Source organism: Pleurodeles waltl, chromosome 3_1, assembly GCF_031143425.1.
Source record: "Pleurodeles waltl isolate 20211129_DDA chromosome 3_1, aPleWal1.hap1.20221129, whole genome shotgun sequence".
Classification (NCBI taxonomy): domain Eukaryota; kingdom Metazoa; phylum Chordata; class Amphibia; order Caudata; family Salamandridae; genus Pleurodeles; species Pleurodeles waltl.
In genome coordinates, this window is record NC_090440.1 from 165,674,290 (window position 1) to 165,696,944 (window position 22,655).

Consider the following 22,655-nt stretch of genomic DNA (forward strand, 5'->3'; position numbering starts at 1 on the left):
CTTAGTGATGGGCCAAATTCTGTTAGGTGAGATGGAAGTGTTTTGATGTTTACAGTGACTGTGAAAAGAAATTGGATACACAAAGGTAGTATTCATACATTTATTCACAATTTTGATGATTCATTCAAACAAAAAGGAAGATGGCAATTGAGCTACATCATATTTGAGTGACAAATGTCTGTCAGTGAGGTTTCTTCACTGGGTACCCACAATAGTGGCAACATTTTTCCCTCTGTCCTCATCTTCATCCTCATCCTGTGCTTTCTGGTCTTCATGGACCACGCCACATGGGGCCTCACACAGATGGTGAGCAGTACACAACACACTAGGATCATTTTGTAGACCGGGGGGAGTATAGCAATCTCCCTCCAGTGATGTCAAAGCACCAAAAGTGAGACTTCAATACCCAAAAAGTCTGCTTAACAATATCCCTGGCCTTGCCCAGTGCCTTGTTGTAGTTGTGCTCTGCCTCAGTCTGTGGATGTGCAAATGGGGTCCCGACCCATGGCTTTAGACCATATCCTTGGTCAGCTGAAATGACAAAAAAGAACAATCAGTCAATGATCATGGTGATTGATCAACCCACATTCAAGTACATGTCTGTTATGTGTATTGTATGACTCGTTCACATTTATATCAGTATTGGACTATATTGGTTGCATATGGATTTGCACATTTTAGTCCATGTCTCTTCCTGTTCTCTGTGTCATATCAAAAGATGCACATGTCCTGCTTCTTTTGACACATCCACAATTCGACATTCACATTTGTGCAGTAGCTTAGTGTAGTAGGTGTTTTGAAGGTCATTTGTCACTTTAAGTGTCATTATATTGTTCTTGAATTGGGATTTTTGGACATCCCTAGGTAGGCTGTGCCAATGCCAACTTGTTTCCCACTCACACATACATGTGTCCCTGTGGTACCACTGATGTTGTTGCTGCACTACCTGACAATGACAGAGCCTTTGAATTGTTCACTTCTTTAGAAAGTGAAATCTAGTGAGTACATGTGGTGCATTCTAAACATGTTCCCTGTGTAGTCGTATGATTTTTTTTTGTCAGCTTTCAGCTGCTGCTTTTCATCAGTCAATATGTCATGGTGCCCTGGGATTGACACTAGGGATGCAAAGTGGGGAGTCACTATGTAGGACACACTGATGTTGTAACTGTTTACCACAGACCTGTACACAATATATTGATATTTACGCATTTATGTTGTACTGTAAATTGATGTGGATTGTGAGCCTATTTGCAATGGTTATATCATCATTGCTGTGTCAAAGGAATGTTGAGATTGGTATCCTCAGCACACTGGTGCCTTGTCCACGTTGCATTACAATCTATGTTGATAATTGTTGAATGCCATATTTGGCAACATTGTTTTAGAGTTTGTGACGTACACATTGCTGAATTCATATGGTTTTCTTTTGGTAAAATTACTCCTCAGAACAGGCGTACCAACATAATGTTTGCATCTGTTGTGGTAGCTGTATACATGAGTGTATGTCTGTATATGGACTGTCAGTATGGTCGAGAGATATGTGGTTTTTGTACTTTTGATGTCACTTTGTGAACTGTATAAACATTTACCCCTTGTCTGGGGCCTATACTGACACTGGACGGCACACGCAGCATTTCAAAATTATTGTACCTGACACTTTAATACACAAACAAGTATACTGGCATTTGTGACACACTTACTAATTTACAAAATATTTTTTCACACTAGCCTGAAAATGATGAGTCTTGACTGATACAGAGAGTAGGTACACTAGTGAGGAGACACTTATCTCACACTTCTCTATGGTGTTGGCTTGGAACTCATATTGGCATTTCTGGCCTACAGATTGTATTATTTTTAATTTGTTACCTAGTGCAGATGATATGGTACCATTTATAAACACAGATTGAAATGTGACAAAAGTAGTCACTGATGTTCAGTAGCTACTGTCACTGATAGATTAGTGAATGCATGTCAATGTGGAACATCATTGTCTACATGTTGCAGTGTTGGGTCCACAATGCGGACAGGACGCAAGGACCCAGATATTTTGAAATGTGGCACTGTACAGTGCAGCAAGTAAATTATCAGCACTGCACTCCCTCACTGAGAAAGTGCAATGTAGGACATATTTTAGGCCACACAGCACAGTCCTCAGTTTTCAAGCTGCACTGGCACACAGTAGACTGCATAGCAGGTAGACTGGCACAATTGCAACATAGTGATTAGGTAGCTGCATTTCATGTGAGATTTATTTTGTGCACGAGGGGCCACCTTCTTGCGTAGCATGAACTCTTGGAGGCTTGATAGTCTGTTTGTATGCGATGGAATGAACCACACATAGGTGGCAAGAGTGTGTTGGTTGCCTTAAGTAATTTTTCCATGGTACAACAAGGGCAATTGATCTGAGACATTTCACAGATTACCAGGTGTGGGATACAAGACATGCCTCATGAACCATAGGAGTTACATGTGGACACACAGACAACAGCCATATATCCCCTCTCTTGTATACAGTGATCACCACTGAAAGGCACAGACAGTGGTTTGGTGTGTCTTGACATGTGTGACTTGCAGGGTTGCACTGCACATGTGCCATGATGTATGGTGCAAGTTTGAAGCACATCATTCCTACATATGCACTGTCTCAGTCACCAAACACAGATATGGCTATTTTGTTATACATTATTTACTGTTATTAGGTCAGTCTTGTACTTCAGATATACTTACCAACCAGTAGGCCATTCCCATAGCACCCATCATTAATGATGGAGTAACTGAAGATGTAGGCATCAAGAGCAGTCCCAGGCTACGTGGCCAGCACATTGATGAATATCGCCGATGGTCCACAATTGCCTGTACGATGATAGAGCATGTGTGCTTCTTATTGCGGTACAGGTGTGATGTGGCAGCAGGAGGCACTAGTTGCACATGTGTGCAGTCCATAGCCCCCAAGACGTGAAAATCCAGCCTTGCTTTGTGTCCAGTGTTGCTGTGTCTTGGGGAACATGGGTACTGTGGTGTCAGGCTGATGATGGCATCCAGGACGGAGGGTAGGAAGGCAGAAAAAGATGGCTAGGAGATTCCTTCCCTCTGGCTGTGGTGGTCTGGAAAGACCCAGATGCCAGCAAGCAAAGGATTGCCATCAGCTTGGCCTGCGGGGTATGTTGGTGGACCTCTGAGATGGTGCCTGTAGCCTTGGTGCAATCTGGTTCAGAAGCCGAATGATGGACTCCCTCCTGAGTTTGTAATAGGTGATGACCTCCTCCCTAAGGTCAATGAGGGCAGTCCTCTGGCTGTATACACGCACCCCCATACTGAACTGCCTACGTGGTGGTGGTGGTAGTGGATAGTGGGGGTGATTGTGGTCTCCTCACTACTCCTAGTTGTATTATTAGCACCTTCATAGGGTAGTTGAGCTTGCCAAAGTGCTTTGGGTATGTTCTGTGTATATGTCAGTGCCACTGAGTCATGTCTTACGCCTGGTTTGCTTATGTGCAGACATTTTGAGACATTTCAGGCTCTGCGCACCACTTGACAAGGCGTCACTTTTTCCTAAATTCGTAAATATCACTGTTTCGGTTTTACGTTATGATTTACGAAGGAACACCTACCTTGCATATATTAAGAACTGTGTGGCACCGCCGGTTCAGGCACAGGAATATTCGACGCAGGTAAAAAAAAAAGTGATGCATTGCCTAGATGCATCACCTTGTAAATATCGAGTACTGACTGGGCTGCTGGTGCGTCATAAATAATGATGCAAATACAAAAAGAACAGTTGATGGACGGAATGTAGACCAAATCAAACATTCACCCCCAGTCACAGATCTGGGTTTAATCCATCAGTTTTTTTGCTCACTCTGCCATCCCAGTTTGGACCCAGCCATATGCAAATCAGTCTTGACCCTGTTGCCCATGGGAACAGTCCAGCCCTAACTGCCAGGCCAGGTCCTCCCTGGACCAGAAACAAGCATCCTGGGACCCGTTTCGGGGTATCACCCCTCTTCAGCCAGGCTAGCTTGAATCTGGTGGCATAGTGAGCACAGGACCCACATCTGGGCATACCCTTACCTCTTGGGGAGACAAATGCAAAAAGAACAGTTGATGGCGGAATGTAGACCAAATCAAACATTCACCCCCAGTCATAGATCTGGGTTTAATCCATCAGTTATTTTGCTCACCATGCCATTCCAGTTTGGACCCAGCCATATGCAAATCAGTCTTGCACTGTCTGGACCAGAAACAAGCATCCTGGGACTGGTTTCGGGGTATCACCCGTGGCGTGGTGAGCAAAAAAACAATGGATTAAGGACTGTGTGACAAATTGAAAGATCATTTCTTGCAAACAGTTGATCTCCCAGAAGAATGCACAGTACTTACTGCATAGGTAAAAGAAGAGGTGGAAAGACTAGGGGAAAAAGTAAGATACTAGTAATATGTTATGAAAAAGGAGGTAGAATCCAAAAAAGTACAGATGGGAGTGAGTCATGCAAATGGGGGAATTAGTGGTCCCCTTTCAAAAGAAGAGAAGAGGCGTAAATTAAACCTGTGCCTATATTGTGGTAAAGTCAGTCATTTTGCTCACGACTTCCTGGCAACACAAAAGACTTCACAAAATGTGTCATCTACCTCAAATCTTGAGCTCGATCAGTTGTTAAATGGTGGGACTCAATGAGGCCAGGGATTAACTCATCGAGTGTTATCCCCTTGAAGATACTTAGCTACTACTACTAATACATTCCCGAAAGATTTCATGAAAGCAGTAACCTTCAACTTCTCCTGCCAATCACAAAAGGTGCTATCTACCCTACTGGATAAAGGGACCACAGAAAATGTCCTTGATATAACTCTGGGCAAATGAAAGACAATTCCATTAGACCAGAAGGAGAGACCTGAGCCAATAAAGGCAGCTGATGGTTCAGAATTATCATCAAGCTTGATCACTTTTCAAAATAGGCCATTAGATATTGTCTGTGATAACGTGCATGCCAAAAAAGTTATGTTTGGCCTCATAGACTCCTCTATATTCAGGGTTATTTTGGTAGACCCGTGGTTCCAGCCACACCCCCCAAAGATAGACTGAGAAACTAGAAAAGTAATCTTAGTCTCTGTGCAATGTAGACAACAATATTATCAGAAGTTTTTAGAATTTTCAAGCCCTTGATTGTGTGTAGGCATCTTGAAAGAACATAAGGAAGGTTTATCTGAACAATATTCTGGCTTTTTAAAAAAAGCCAAGTCTACTTCATTGCCTCCACATAAGAGTTTTGACTGTAGGCTCAATGTCCTTCGAGGAGCTTCTCTCCCATGTAGCCACATGTATGCTCTTACTGAGCCCAAAACTAGAACCTTGAAAGACTATTTAGATTAACTCTTGTCATACGGGTTCATCAGACACTCTACCTCACCACTGACCTCACCACTATTTTTTGTCTTTAAAAAAGTTAAGGGCCTGAACTGACTGACTACAAGGCTTTAAATAAGGTTACCATAAAAATGGTATCCTCTTCCTTTGATTCTGGTTTTATTGGATCAGGCCCAACAATCCACCATCAACACATTTGCCTCGGGTATACCACCTTATCAGAGTCCAAGAGGGTGATGGGTGGGAAGACAGCATTCCGTACCAAGTACCTTTTATACGAATGCTGCATCATGCCTTTTGTTCTCTGTAATTCCCCTTCTGCATTTCAGTTCTTCATTAATGAAGTTCTCAAAGAGTTCCTTGATACCTGTACTATTGTTTGTATGGACACTATTTTGATTTATTCCCAAATTGAACAAGAGCATGTGACACACGCAAGAACCATGCTGCAGAAACCCATAAAATTCCTGGGATTCCAAATAACACCAGTAGGCATACAAATGGAGAAGAAAAAGTTTGAAGCTGTCTCCAGTCTTCAGCTGGCCTTCCCGAACAAACATTTGGGAGAGATAGTGTTTTCTGGAGTTTGCTAATTTTTACTGCAGATTTATAACACACTTTTCAGATATAGTCAGTCCCATCAAATGCTTATTTAGAAAGGGGCTCCTTTGTAAGTGGTTCCCAGAAGCTCAAGGAGAATTTAGATTGTTAAAACAGAAATTTACCTCAGTGCTAGTGTTGCATCACACAGTTCCAGCTTTGTCTTTTTATTGAAACAGATGTCTCACAGTTTGCTGTAGGAGGAGTGCTTTCCCAGTGTGATGGTGACTCTACTCAATGCACATAGCCTTCTTGTAAAAACAATTATTACAAGAGGAGCAGAATTGTACTATTGCAGAACGAAACCTCCTGGACATTAAACTATCCTTCCAAGAGTGGTGCCATTACTCACTAGTTGCCAGTAATATGATTACAATATACTTGGACCACAAGAACCTAGAGTTCTTCTGTCCAGCTGAAGTGCTACCTGATTGCCAAATGAGTTTTTTTTTGTTTTTGCAGTGAAAATGATTTTGTGTTTACCTATCAACAAAGTAGGGTTAATTAGACATTGTGTCCCGAATTAGGTCCCTTGGGGAAAGAACAACAGAGAGCAATGCACAAAACATTATAAGAGGATAGAACCATACCTGTGTGTAATTCAGAAAACTTATTGGCTCAGGTCAAAGAGGCCACAGCTCAGCTGAACGCAGAAAAAGAATTACAGAATGAAAACTATTCAAGATGTTTATTGCTATCAAAATGAGCATATGTATATTTCATCATTAGAACAAAGTGTAAAATCACTGGAGTAGTATAATTTGTACCCTTTGCTGGTCACCTGGGAGAACAAAAAATCAATACAGAATTGTTTGCTTTGGTTCTCATTGGACAGTATGGGCCTGATTTAGATACTTGGTGGAGGGGTTACTCTGTCAGAACGATGACGGATATCCCATCCATCGAAATTGAAATCCCATAGGACATAATGGGATTTAGATTTAGGCGGACGGGATATCCGTCATTGTTGTGACTCCTCCGCCAATATCTAAATCAGACCCAATGCCTTAAGATGCAAAAACCTATGGCCACACTTGTTCCTTGTATGCAGGAAACAAGAGCTCACATTCAAGCCCTGTTGGTCTGTTGCAACCTCAACACACCCTTGGAATACTATAAGTTTGGATTTTGTAACTGTTTTACCAAAAACTAGAGGGTACTTATAATAATAACAGACACTCAGCCACTGAGTTATCCCCATTATACTATAACAGTGAAAATCATCCAAAAGCAAGTCTCTTTAAAATGATCTAAAGAAAAGTTCCTCTGATGAAAAAACAAAATGCAAAACTGTCTCAGATAAACCAAGAAGCTAGAGAGCATATGCAATTGTGAAAGGAAACAACAATAAGACTAGCTGATTCTCTTCGTAAATCTAAGCCCACATATAAGACTGGGGGCTTAGGCCCAGATTTATATCTGGGCTGATGGCCTGTAGCCCTGCCTTGGGGACTGAATAAATGAATCTGTCCCCATGGAGGAGAGGTCACCCACTTAATTTATAAATGAATGCCAAGCAGGCGGTCATTTATAAAGACATTGGCAGGAACTGCTGTCACAGCGGTTCCTGTAAATGCATTCTATTCTTTGCTACAGGGCTGTGTCAGAAGGATGTGTCTGTGTTAAGGCCCTGTCACCCACAAAGACAAAAAAAAACTCCACCACCTCCAGTACAAATCAAGGGACATTCTGAATTTGAGGTAAAGAAGATAGTCGATTCCAAGAGAGAAAAAGGCAAATTGTTCGTTTTGGTCGACTGGAGCGATTATGGTACAGAAGACACGTCCTGGGAGCCCATCAGTCATGTTTATGGCCCATGTTTAGTCAGTTCTTTTCATGTTCGTAACCCAGAAAAGCCCTACCCAGTAAGACAACGGGGGAGAGAACTGTCAAGGCCTGTTCCATATGTTGCCTGAACTCTGTGAATAATCATGTTGGTTGGAGCAGAGTTAAGCACCCAGCTAAGTTCGCCCTGCTATCTTTAAATGTACTGGGAGCTTTTCTTTCCCACCACCCATTAAGGTTTTGCACCCATCCATTTCTTACTTGATCATATGACTCCTTGGCAGCCTATCCCTGGCTCTTAACTGCTCCCTGTGAACATCCTGAGATCAGTAATTCAAACAAGATCTCGGCATGATCACATGACTCCACAGCCACCTTGGCTGAGGTGCTATAAAATACTGAGCCCAAGCACAAGCCTTTGGCTTTGCATCTGTTGACTGAAGTACACATCAGGTGGTTGCCTTGGAAAACTCACTTACCGGAAGATTCCATTTGTATTTGATCCGCATTCCTGTTCACCTTAGTCATCCTCACTCCTTCATCTGAAACTGCCCCTGAAGAATATAAAGACAAGCAAGAAAAAGTAAGCAAGCTTATTTGTTCTTTGCACCAACATACCGCCGCGGTGGCGAATATCCGTTCACCATATGTTTTGCTTTCCTTCTCTTATCTTATGACCGAGCTGACAAAATTTCTCTGGAATGCACTTCTTACTTTAAAGAAGACATTTATTGTTATTATTACTTCACCACGAGGTTCCTGAAAGACAAGATTAGTAGGTTGGAAGCACACGTTTAAAAGTAGTCGCAGCAGTGAAAGCAAAATATATCAAAGTACTTCTCAGTTGCAATGTACACAGCAAATACATGTGATTGTATTATAGCATAACTTCAAAGCAAAGCATAAAAGTAAAAATTGCATCACCGTAGGGCCTATCACTCCACTTCATCTTTCTAATGCCTGCAAGTTGATGACTCCGGTTCAACTGCGAGAAAGAGATTTTCCACCCAAACGGGAGACAGGCAACTGACGTCCGTTCCTGCATGAAGTCCTGAAAGATCCTTTTTCGCTGCTGCCCAGGGCCATCGTTCCAAAAACGTGTCCCCTGCTCTCAGACTCGGGAAAGGAAAACAAGCCTTTGGAGACCGGCCAGATCTCCTAGACCCCTCCTCTTCCCAAGGCTGAGCAGAAGGGGGCACATTTTTGGAACGATGGCCCTGGGCAGCAGCGAAAAAGGATCTTCGAGGACTTCAGACAGGAACGGACGTCAGCTGAACCGGAGTCATCAACTTCCAGGCATTAGAAAGATGAAGCGGAGTGATAGGCCCTACGGTGATGCAATTTTGACTTTTATGCTTTGCTTTGAAGTTATGGTATAATATAATCCCATGTATTTGCTGTGTACATTGCAGCTGAGAAGTACTTTGATATATTTTGCTTTCACTGCTGCGACTACTTTAAAATGTGTGCTTCCAACCTACTAATCTCGTCTTTCAGGAACCTCATGGTGAAGTAATAATAACAATAAATGTCTTCTTTAAACTAAGAAGTGCATTCCAGAGAAGTTTTGTCAGCTCAGTAATAAGATAAGATAAGAGAAGGAAAGCAAAACATTTTAGCGTTAATCGGCAGTCTGGGAGTCGGAGTTAGAAATTGGAAGTGCACTATTTAAAAGTGTAATTGTTTTTTGTTGTTTAGAGAATTAAAGAAGCACGGCAGACCATGTTTGAAAATGCATGTGAAGTTAAACTGCCTTATGGTGCTGTGAGAAACATGTTTTCTTGTTTATCAGGACTTTGTGAGTCTTGGAATGAGTACTTTGATTGATATTTAGACAATGTGCCTTTTGAAAGAAATGATGTTCCTTTTGTTCTTGACAGAAGGGTTTGGATACTTTTGTCTGCTTACAGAAAAATGCAGGAGAGATGTAGGCAGTTAGAGAATGAAAATAAGAATTTACGTGAGCAAATTAGCCAGAACACATTATTGCAAGATAATGCTGAAATCTATAAAACTATTGTAGTAGAATCTGGCTTTTCCCATTCCAGTAATGGGAAGGTTAAAAAAGGGGGCGGCTAATCTGAGCCTCTTGAAAAGAGCGTAGATGTGCAGAGCAGCCCACGGTTGTTGGCAGTTGAAGTGCATTCCTTAACAGATTACACTGTGAACAGAGTTGAGAATGTTATTTTCAGACCGCTTTTGCAAAGTACGATGTTTAAAATTAATTCAGACAAGGCAGCAGTACTGTCGCAAAATGTGCAGTTACTGGGAATTCAGTGGAATCCAGAAAATAGACAGATGTTGTCACAAGTAAAACAAAAGATTTTAGAGTTTCTTACTATTTGCACTAAGTAAGAGACACCGAGTTTCATGACCTTGTTTGATTTTTGGAAACAGTATAGCCCCCATCTGAGTGAAATCTTAACACTTTGGAACAAAGTAACTAGGAAAAACATGAACAGCTGCGTGCTTTTGATTTGTCAAATGAAATAATTCAGACTTTAGATTTATGCGCAGTGCAAGAGGGAAACACTGATTTACATGTAAATCAGGAACAGGGGAAGACAAGAGTGCCCCTGGAACTTTGGATTAAGCTTTTGACTTGTTATTTGGCTCTAGTGAATACTGAGCAAATTACAATAAATGATAATGTAATTCTGAAACCTGAAATATCAAGCATGCAGTGGGTGATGAGTTCACCTACATCTCACAGTATAGGACAGGCACAGGAGGCTAGTATCATACACTGGATCTGGTACATGCAAGACAGGGCTAGAGTCACTGCAGCCCTACATGAACAGGTGTCACAAGCCCCTTTTCAGGATGAGGAGAGGGTGCAGGGAGTACCACAGGTAAAAGAGTCACCAGTGAAATTGAGTGCACCATTTGAATTTGTGTCCCCTGAGGATAAAAAACATGTTTGTTTGACTAATGATTCATTGAATGAAAAGTTGTTGTCTACCATAGGAGAAGGAACAGAGTTGTACAATGTGTATCAGACTTTAAAGCAAGAGCTGCTTGAGATGTGTCATTTTTACACTGATTCTTGGTTCACTGCCAATGTTTTATCCGTTTGGTTTTCCACATGGCTTGTACATAACTGGTTCAATTCCCTTGCAGATGTTAAAGAGAAAAATTCAGAGAGAGAAGTGTCCACCCAGAATTCTGACTTAGTGGGGATGGCTAAGTGGGTGCACAGAAATGTGGACATCTGGGAGAAAAAGCCACTTACAGGTGGGCAGAGATTAGAGGGATGCACATTCCCCTAGATTTGATAAAAACTGTGATTTTGCACTGTCCTATTTGTCAGCACGCACAACAGAGATCTGTCCCACAAACAGTCAAAGATCAGTTGGAGAGAGGAAAGTTACCAGGACAGATATGTCAAATTTATCAGGTTTTAGGGGGAGTGATTGCTGCAGATTACCAAGGAGAAATCAAAATGATGCTGATAACTAGAAGAGAATCTGATTAATTCATACAGATTGGAGACAGAATTGCCCAACTTGTCACAAGTGCAGTGAATGGAGGTTTGGTAAAGAAGGAGTTTGCCCCAGCCCTTCTGACAGTGCAAGGAAAGGGAAGCTGTGGTGCAGCAGATAAAAACCTCAGTGCTAAGGTGTGGGTTGAATCCCCAAATGACCCTCCAGAACCTGCAAAAATTATAACAAAGGGCCCAAGATTATAAAACAAGGAGGAAAGGAAGAAGGGCATATTTCAGATGACAAATGTTATTTGCAAGAAAAGTCATACTTTTTTCTTTTGCAGATCCTACCACAACTCGCCACTGACCATGAGTGTGCTGTGTGGTCTCCCGTCAGGTGTGTGCGTGTGGGGTTAGGGGAGGGACCAAACCCCCAACCTGAACCTGATTGATTAAATTACGAACCCCATGGATCCATTTTTCGCAACTGGCGCCTTCAGTTCAAGTTCTACGTGGGATCAATATAAAGTTTGTCAACTTGTTTGATTACATTCTTCACTGGAACTAAGCAACCTTACCAGTTAACTGTCTGTGTTTTTTTGTGTGGAACTCTGACTTTCACTTACATTCCAGCAAACCTTTCAGGTGGACCGTGTACCTTTACATGAGCAGAACTCATGCTACATCAACTTGCTGGTTTAGAGTCACTGTTCAATCAGTTATTATCCAAATCAGAGTATATAAGTTTCAGACTTTTTATTGTAACAGTGGAAATCATCCAAAGGCAAGTCTCTTGGAAATCATCTAAGGAAAAGTTCCTCTGATGAAAAAACAAAATGCAAAACTGTCTCAGATAAACCAAGAAGCTAGAGAGCATATGCAATTGTGAAAGGAAGCAACAATAAGACTAGCTGATTCTCTTAGTAAATCTAAGCCCACATATAAGGCTGGGGGCTTAGGCCCAGATTTATATCTGGGCTGATGGCCTGTGGCCCTGCCTTGGGGATCGAATAAATGAATCTGCCCCCATGGAGGAGAGGTCACCCACTTAATTTATAAATGAATGCCAAGCAGGCGGTCATTTATAAAGACATTGGCAGGAACTGCTGTCACGGCGGTTCCTGTAAATGCATTCTATTCTTTGCTACAGGGCTGTGTCAGAAGGATGTGTCTGTGTTAAGGCCCTGTCACCCACAAAGACAAAAAAAACTCCACCACCTCCAGTACAAATCAAGGGACATTCTGAATTTGAGGTAAAGAAGATAGTCGATTCCAAGAGAGAAAAAGGCAAATTGTTCTTTTTGGTCGACTGGAGCGATTATGGTACAGAAGACACATCCTGGGAGCCCATCAGTCATGTTTATGGCCCATGTTTAGTCTGTTCTTTTCATGTTCGTAACCCAGAAAAGCCCTACCCAGTAAGGCAACCGGGGAGAGATCTGTCAAGGCCTGTTCCATATGTTGCCTGAACTCTGTGAATAATCATGTTGGTTGGAGCAGAGTTAAGCACCCAGCTACGTTCGCCCTGCTATCTTTAAATGTACTGGGAGCTTTTCTTTCCCATCACCCATTAAGGTTTTGCACCCATCCATTTCTTACTTGATCATATGACTCCTTGGCAGCCTATCCCTGGCTCTTAACTGCTCCCTGTGAACATCCTGAGATCAGTAATTCAAACAAGATCTCGGCATGATCACATGACTCCACAGCCACCCTGGCTGAGGTGCTATAAAATACTGAGCCCAAGCCTTTGGCTTTGCATCTGTTGACTGAAGTACACATGAGGTGGTTGCCTTGGAAAACTCACTTACCGGAAGATTCCATTTGTATTTGATCCGCATTCCTGTTCACCTTAGTCATCCTCATTTCTTCATCTGAAACTGTCCCTGAAGAATATAAAGACAAGCAAGAAAAAGTAAGCAAGCTTATTTGTTCTTTGCACCAACATACCGCCGCGGTGGCGAATATCCGTTCACCATATGTTTTGCTTTCCTTCTCTTATCTTATGACCGAGCTGACAAAATTTCTCTGGAATGCACTTCTTACTTTAAAGAAGACATTTATTGTTACTATTACTTCACCACGAGGTTCCTGAAAGACAAGATTAGTAGGTTGGAAGCACACGTTTAAAAGTAGTCGCAGCAGTGAAAGCAAAATATATCAAAGTACTTCTCAGTTGCAATGTACACAGCAAATACATGTGATTGTATTATAGCATAACTTCAAAGCAAAGCATAAAAGTAAAAATTGCATCACCGTAGGGCCTATCACTCCGCTTCATCTTTCTAATGCCTGCAAGTTGATGACTCCGGTTCAACTGCGAGAAAGAGATTTTCCACCCAAACGGGAGACAGGAAACTGACGTCCGTTCCTGCATGAAGTCCTGAAAGATCCTTTTTCGCTGCTGCCCAGGGCCATCGTTCCAAAAACGTGTCCCCTGCTCTCAGACTCAGGAAAGGAAAACAAGCCTTTGGAGACCGGCCAGATCTCCTAGACCCCTCCTCTTCCCAAGGCTGAGCAGAAGGGGGCACGTTTTTGGAACGATGGCCCTGGGCAGCAGCGAAAAAGGATCTTTGAGGACTTCAGACAGGAACGGACGTCAGCTGAACCGGAGTCATCAACTTCCAGGCATTAGAAAGATGAAGCGGAGTGATAGGCCCTACGGTGATGCAATTTTGACTTTTATGCTTTGCTTTGAAGTTATGGTATAATATAATCCCATGTATTTGCTGTGTACATTGCAGCTGAGAAGTACTTTGATATATTTTGCTTTCACTGCTGCGACTACTTTAAAATGTGTGCTTCCAACCTACTAATCTCGTCTTTCAGGAACCTCGTGGTGAAGTAATAATAACAATAAATGTCTTCTTTAAACTAAGAAGTGCATTCCAGAGAAGTTTTGTCAGCTCGGTAATAAGATAAGATAAGAGATGGAAAGCAAAACATTTTAGCGTTAATCGGCAGTCTGGGAGTCGGAGTTAGAGATTGGAAGTGCACTATTTAAAAGTGTAATTGTTTTTTGTTGTTTAGAGAATTAAAGAAGCACGGCAGACCATATTTGAAAATGCATGTGAAGTTAAACTGCCTTATGGTGCTGTGAGAAACATGTTTTCTTGTTTATCAGGACTTTGTGAGTCTTGGAATGAGTACTTTGATTGATATTTAGACAATGTGCCTTTTGAAAGAAATGATGTTCCTTTTGTTCTTGACAGAAGGGTTTGGATACTTTTGTCTGCTTACAGAAAAATGCAGGAGAGATGTAGGCAGTTAGAGAATGAAAATAAGAATTTACGTGAGCAAATTAGCCAGAACACATTATTGCAAGATAATGCTGAAATCTATAAAACTATTGTAGTAGAATCTGGCTTTTCCCATTCCAGTAATGGGAAGGTTAAAAAAGGGGGCGGCTAATCTGAGCCTCTTGAAAAGAGCGTAGATGTGCAGAGCAGCCCACGGTTATTGGCAGCTGAAGTGCATTCCTTAACAGATTACACTGTGAACAGAGTTGAGAATGTTATTTTCAGACCGCTTTTGCAAAGTACAATGTTTAAAATGAATTCAGACAAGGCAGCAGTACTGTCGCAAAATGTGCAGCTACTGGGAATTCAGTGGAATCCAGAAAATAGACAGATGTTGTCACAAGTAAAACAAAAGATTTTAGAGTTTCTTACTATTTGCACTAAGCAAGAGACACCGAGTTTCATGAGCTTGTTTGATTTTTGGAAACAGTATAGCCCCCATCTGAGTGAAATCTTAACACTTTGGAACAAAGTAACTAGGAAAAAACATGAACAGCTGCGCGCTTTTGATTTGGCAAATTAAATAATTCAGACTTTAGATTTGTGCGCAGTGCAAGAGGGAAACACTGATTTACATGTAAATCAGGAACAGGGGAAGACAAGAGTGCCCCTGGAACTTTGGATTAAGCTTTTGACTTGTTATTTGGCTCTAGTGAATACTGAGCAGATTACATTAAATGATAATGTAATTCTGAAACCTGAAATATCAAGCATGCAGTGGGTGATGAGTTCACCTATATCTCACAGTATAGGACAGGCACAGGAGGCTAGTATCATACACTGGATCTGGTACATGCAAGACAGGGCTAGAGTCACTGCAGCCCTACATGAACATGTGTCACAAGCCCCTTTTCAGGATGAGGAGAGGGTTCAGGGAACACCACAGGTAAAAGAGTCACCAGTGAAATTGAGTGCACCATTTGAATTTGTGTCCCCTGAGGATAAAAAACATGTTTGTTTGACTAATGATTCATTGAATGAAAAGTTGTTGTCTACCACAGGAGAAGGAACAGAGTTGTACAATGTGTATCAGACTTTAAAGCAAGAGCTGCTTGAGATGTGTCATTTTTACACTGATTCTTGGTTCACTGCCAATGTTTTATCCATTTGGTTTTCCACATGGCTTGTACATAACTGGTTCAATTCCCTTGCAGATGTTAAAGAGAAAAATTCAGAGAGAGAAGTGTCCACCCAGAATTCTGACTTAGTGGGGACGGCTAAGTGGGTGCACCAGAAATGTGGACATCTAGGAGAAAAAGCCACTTACAGGTGGGCAGAGATTAGAGGGATGCACATTCCCCTAGATTTGATAAAAACGTGATTTTGCACTGTCCTATTTGTCAGCACGCACAACAGAGATCTGTCCCACAAACAGTCAAAGATCAGTTGGAGAGAGGAAAGTTACCAGGACAGATATGGCAAATTGATCAGGTTTTAGGGGGAGTGATTGCTGCAGATTACCAAGGAGAAATCAAAATGATGCTGATAACTAGAAGAGAATCTGATTCATTCATACAGATTGGAGACAGAATTGCCCAACTTGTCACAAGTGCAGTGAATGGAGGTTTGGTAAAGAAGGAGTTTGCCCCAGCCCTTCTGACAGTGCAAGGAAAGGGAAGCTGTGTTGCAGCAGATAAAAACCTCAGTGCTAAGGTGTGGGTTGAATCCCCAAATGACCCTCCAGAACCTGCAGAAATGATAACAAAGGGCCCCAAGATTATAAAACAAGGAGGAAAGGAAGAAGGGCACATTTCAGATGGCAAATGTTATTTGCAAGAAAAGTCATACTTTTTTCTTTTGCAGATCCTACCACGACTCGCCACTGACCATGAGTGTGCTGTGTGGTCTCCCGTCAGGTGTGTGCGTGCGGGGTTAGGGGAGGGACCAAACCCCCAACCTGAGCCTGATTGATTAAAGTACCAACCCCATGGATCCATTTTTCGCGACTGGCGCCTTCAGTTCAAGTTCTACGTGGGATCAATATAAAGTTTGTCAACTTGTTTGATTACATTTTTCCACTGGAACTAAGCAACCTTACCAGTTAACTCTCTGTGTTTTTTTGTGTGGAACTCTGACTTTCACTTACATTCTAGCAAACCTTTCAGGTGGACCGTGTACCTTTACATGAGCAGAACTCATTCTACATCAACTTGCTGGTTTAGAGTCATTGTTCACTCATTTATTATCCCAATCAGAGTATATAAGTTTCAGTCTTTTTATTGTAGATGTATCTGATGTGAAAGGTTATGAGATCAATATGTTAATCCACTTCCATTGCTCTACAGTGATTGCTTTTATCATTCAAATCTGATTTGCTTATAATGTTTTTGTTTGTTGTTGATGTTTTTGTTTTTTGTTTTTGTTTGAAATAAGAGGTATGTAAACAAAAATTCATTGGTCATAGGGTGGAGTGTTATGTTGTGTTTCACCACTGCGCATATTAGTTGCTCAATGTTCACCAGTAGCACATTACATGTTGTATTCAGTTTAGCTGCCTACTGGCTTTAACGTGGCATTAGACATTACATTTGGTATTTAGGTTAGCTGCCTATTGGCTTTAACATGGCATTAGCCATTACATTCTGTATTCAGTTTAGCTGCCTATTGGCTTTAACATGGCATTAGACATTACATTTGGAATTTAGGTTAGCTGCCTATTGGCTTTAACGTGGAGTTAGACATTGCAGATGAGCTGTGTTTTTCCAAGCTGTGTTTTTCCACATGATAGACCAAGCTGTGTTTTTTCAAATTGAATTCACACCAAACCCTAGCTGATAAGAGAGCGTACATTTGGTGTTTTCCTTTCTGCTCAGCCTTGGGAAGAGGAGGGGTCTAGGAGATCTGGCCAGTCTCCAAAGGCTTGTTTTCCTTTCCTGAGTCTGAGAGGAGGGGGCACGTTTTTGGAACGATGGCCCTGGGCAGCACGAGAAAGGATCTTCTTCCAGGACTTCAGGCAGGAACGGACGTCAGTTGCCTGTCTCCCGTTTGGGTGGAAAATCTCTTTCTCGCAGTTGCACCGGAGTCATCAACTTGCAGGCATTAGAAAGATGAAGCGGAGTGATAGGCCCTACGGTGATGCAATTTTGACTTTTATGCTTTGCTTTGAAGTTATGCGATAATATAATCACATGTATGTGCTGTGTACATTGCAACTGAGAAGTACTTTGATATATTTTGCTTTCATTGCTGTGACTACTTTTAAAAGTGTGCTTCCAACCTACTAATCTCATTTTTCAGGAACCTCATGGTGAAGTAATAATAACAATAAATGTCTTCTTTAAACTAAGAAGTGCATTCCAGAGAAGTTTTGTAAGCTCGGTCATAAGATAAGAGAAGGAAAGCAAAACACCATATTATGACACACTGTCAACACCAGGGCAGCGCGCGCTCTATTGGCGACTAGAATGCAAAAACCCAGCACTCTGAAAACAACGTAATTTATGCATTGTGCTGATATGTTGTTGTTTAACCTTTTGCATTGCAGAGTTTAATCCTGAAGACTTATTTTTAATGTGTTTACAAATACTGTTCATTTGCAATGTATTGCTGCAGGCTTTCAGAGTGTGTTAGGGTGTGGTCCCTTTTCAGGGCCTTCCAGAGACTTTCCCTGCAGCATGCCTGGGTGTGGTTGTGGGCTGGGCCAAGACTCTATAAAAGGGAGCCAGCCCAGCTCCAAGTGCTCACTATTCAGAGGTCCCGGTGCAGAGCAGCAGCTACTTCCTGAGCCGCTGTCCCGGTGCCCTATTTGATCTTCCAGGCCTCTGCCCTTCATTATTCATTGGTGATCCTTGTTCTGGGCGGTAAGACGGTGGTTGGGCTGACCTCCCGATGCCATTATCGAGAACTTTCATATTCTTGGCCTAATTCTTTAATGATTAACAGATTACTTTGCGCGCTACCATTTCTTGACATTTGCATGGTGTCTTGCGAATCAGCAAGACGCGCGATTCGTTTCATGCTGATTTGATCTTGTTATTCATTGCGCGCTACCATTTCTTGACATTTGCATAGTGCTTGCGAATCGGCAAGACGCGCAATTCGTTTCATGCTGATTTGATCTTGTTATTCATTGCGCGCTACCATTTCTTGACATTTGTATGGTGGCTTGCGAATCGGCAAGACACGCGATTCGTTTCATGATGATTTGACTTTGTTATTCATTGTGCGCTACCATTTCTTGACATTTACATGGTGGCTGAAGAATCGGCAAAAGACGCGCGATTCATTTCATGATGATTTGACTTTGTTATTCGTTGCGCGCTACCATTTCTTGACATTTACATGGTGGCTTAAGAATCGGCAAAAGATGCGCGATTCGTTTCATGGTGCTTTAATCTTGTAATTCATTGCGTGCTGTTATTTTTTGCCATTGACTTTGTGGTTTACGAATCTGCAAGACGTGCGATTCGTTTATTGGTGATTTAAGTTTGATATTCATTGCGTGCTACCATTTCTTGACATTTTACATGGTGGCAATCGAATCGGCAAGACGCACGATTCTCTCTTCGAGCTTAATTCATGTTGTTCATTGTATGCCATTTATTCTAAGACATTTATTAGGTAATATTCGAGTTGACAAGTTGTGTGATTTGTTTCCTGAATCCATATTGTGTTATTCATGGTGCACAATCCTTTTATGGTGTTTACTATATATATGAAAATCTGCAATGTGCGCAATTCGTGTTGAAACATTTCAAGAGAACACAGAAGACCAGAGTTTCTAGATGCAATATTGCATGGTCCTAGTATGCATTCTCAAAAAAGGATTCATATGACTGGTTTAGAACTTATTCAGAATGTTTTCCTGATTCTCATGTAAAGGAAAGTACTTGAATTTGAAAGTTTCATTTAATCTTAGGTTGTTCATGTTTTCAGAATGACTAGGCTTAGAGTCATAGTCTAGTATTGATTTCATGAGATGTAATGTTCATATTGTGTGTTTTAACCTTTTTCTTACTACAGGTCTCCTTCCCAGCTGTTCCCTTCCTAATCCCCTCTTCCCCTCTTTAACTCTCTTAGCCTCTGTGATTTATCTATCAGAGTCTTGGAGCTGTTCAGTGGTGGACATGTTGGGAACGTGCGCAGACCCAGAGGATCTGGTGACTCTGACACACACACACACCAATCCGACAGAATACTGCCAAATACACAAATCCGCCAGACCAAAGGTCAGTGCAAAAATGACGCCAACAAAAAAACGCCCACCACATCATGACCTACGAATCACCATGGCGGACGTTCAACGGCGGTAAACCATTGGCGGTATATACCGTCGCGCTCAGAATGGAAACCCACATACAAAACAACAGAACATTGGCCAATACTAAAAACACACACCTGACATTCATACACACACCACACCCAGACCACTATAAAACACACACCCACATTACCCACAACCCTTTGCGAACAACAGTTACTGCCAGGAGATTGACACAAACAGCACAGAGACAACTAGACACACACACCACTTACACCCATACATCCCCCATGCACTCCACATCACACACCCCACCACATTACTCAACACACTCTCACCAACACACACCACCCAACACCCATGGCACCACAAAGGCACCCCCGTTTCACTTAGGAGGAGTTAAGGGTCATGGTGGAGGAAATTGCCAGGGTAGAGCCACAGCTGTTTGGAGCGCAGGCACAGCAGATATCCATTGCCAGGAAGATGGAGCTATGGCGGAGAATCGTGGACAGGGTGAAGGCCATGGAACAGCACCCAGGAACAAAGGATGACATCAGGAAGAGGTAGAATGACCTATGGGGGAAGGTACGTTCCATAGCAGCAAGGCAGCAGCTCGCCATCCAGAAGACTGGCGGTGGATCCCCACCTCCTCCCCCACAGCTCACAGCATGGGAGGAGCAAGTACTGGCATTACTGCATCTTGAGGGACACGCTGGAGTAGCCGGAGGACTGGACACTGGTAAGTCAACATTTACTACTTATCACCCCCCATGTCTGCATGCCATCACACACCCTCACCCTCACTCCCATCACTCCACTCCATCCCACATACTGCACCTACACATATGACTAACCACAATGCCAAGCCCTGCATGCTATACCAATGTATGGACACCCCTCCCAGCCCTGCATGGACACCCATCACTAAAGCATGCACAGCATAGGGAAACTAACAGCCCCTCAATACATCACCATACACAAGCAAAAGGTGGCAGGGCAACACCAACTATAGAGGAGAAGCCAGGAATGTACAAATGTCTCACACATGAAGCATAATACATCACTTACATCCCCACAGGCACCCCAGCCAATGTCAGTCAGTGGAGAGGAGGTGCCACAATTATCCAATCCCCCAACAGAAGTTGCCTCCAGTGATGACAGTAACTCTGGACTTCTGGATCTGGATGACCAACCTGGCCCAACAGGGACCACTGGACAGCCGGTCACCCAAGCCCACTCACAGACCAACACAGATACTCCCCCATCAGGATCCAACATCACAGCACCCACCCAGCGTACCCATATCTCTGTCCCCAAGACACGTCAATCAGCAGTGTGCCCACCTGTACAGGGACCACAGGCCACACCTCACCCCCAAGACAATCAGGGACCTGGGGTCAGTGGCAGTGGGCACACCATTCAGGAGACAGAGGCACAGGCCAACAGAGACACTGGGAGGACTGCTGTGCACCAGGGGGAGGACAGGACCAGGAACCGACTCTCCAGGAGGCACTTTCCGAGATCCTGGGAGCCTACCAACATTCCCAGGACACGATGGGCCAGATCCTTGACAACGTGCAGGAGAACAGGCGGCTGCAGGAGGGACAGTATCAGGGGATCAGGGAGGACTTGCAGGCCATTAACACCACCCTGATCTCCATAGCAGGGGTGCTGGCAGACATGGCCAACATCATGAGGAAGGCAACAGCACACCAGCTGGCCCCTACCACTAGCCAATCCATTGATCAGCCCTCCACTTCTGCTGCCGCTACTGGGCAGGAGGCCCCGCCACAGGCCCCGCAGGTCACCAGCACCCCTCCCCCTGCAGAAGGAGAACCACCCGCAAACGTTCGCTGCAACCCAGACAGAAGCCAGAGACACTTGCCAAGACCACCGCCAGGAAATGAGACTCTCCTGATTGTCCCCCTTGTGTCCCACTCTGTCCCTTTGTCCACCTTGAACTGCCATAGCTCCCCTTCCTATGGCCACGTGGACACTGCACCTGTGCTACAAACAGACTGGAACAATACCCTGGACTTTCATCCATCATCACCCCATTCCACTGCAATTTTCCCTCAATTTCCTAGCACTAAAATAAACACCCTTGAACACAACTCAAATACTTTTATGTCATGTGTTGAAACAGTGTATTTCTGGAAACAGTTACATCCATTACAAATGAACTGTACATTGTGAGAGCATAGAAATAATGACCTGTAGCTGGCTGTAGTCAGCACATCAGTACACAGTTGTCATTGCACCAACATCTGTAAAATGATAATCCATAGGTGACAGTAAGTAGAGGTGAAAAGTGGTTAATGCCATCATGCTACAGCCACACAAAATCCAATAATAGTCATAGAAATGTGAAGTTGCACTGTCTCACCTGTGTACGTACTGACGGATACTTGATGCTCTGTTGTCCTCATCTTCAGCCTCTTCATCCTCACTGTCATCACGGTCTGCTGCAACCACAGGGACATCTCCAGTCTCTTCCTCCTGCAGAAAAGGTACATGGCATCTGAGGACCAGGTTGTGCAACATGCAGCATGCCACGACTATCTGGCAGACCTTCTCGGGTGACTGGCACGTGGATCCACCTGTTAGATGGAGGCACCTGAACCTGGCCTTCAGGAAGCCGAAGGTTCCCTCGATGATCTGTCTGGTTCGCCCATGTGCCTCATTATAACGCTCTTCAGCCCTTGTCCTGGCATTCCTCACAGGGGTCAACAGCCATGATAGGTTTGGGTAGCCAGAGTCACTTGCAGGTATTGAGGGACAATATTTAGCCACACACTATCCTATGAGGTTAACACCAGAGGCATACACTAACATACAGTAGGTGGGGACCAAGTCTCACCTATTAGCCACACCCTGTGCCTCTGTAGTTGGGCCATCACACTTGGGATGCTGCTATTCCTTCAGAACAAAGGCATCATGCACCGACCCAGGATACTTAGCATTGATGGGGGAGATGTA

General features: G+C 43.1%; 1 protein-coding gene across 1 annotated transcript in view; it reads right to left on the minus strand.

The window, feature by feature from the left end:
* LOC138283878 (uncharacterized) overlaps positions 1–22,655 on the minus strand; it is a 272,384-nt gene that overhangs the window by 122,109 nt on the left and 127,620 nt on the right. The window contains exons 3-4 of the mRNA XM_069222073.1: positions 12,989–13,063; positions 8,233–8,307 (exon numbers count right to left, since the gene is read on the minus strand). Coding sequence (XP_069078174.1) covers positions 8,233–8,307; positions 12,989–13,063 — 150 coding nt within the window. The remainder of the gene's footprint in view (positions 1–8,232; positions 8,308–12,988; positions 13,064–22,655) is intronic.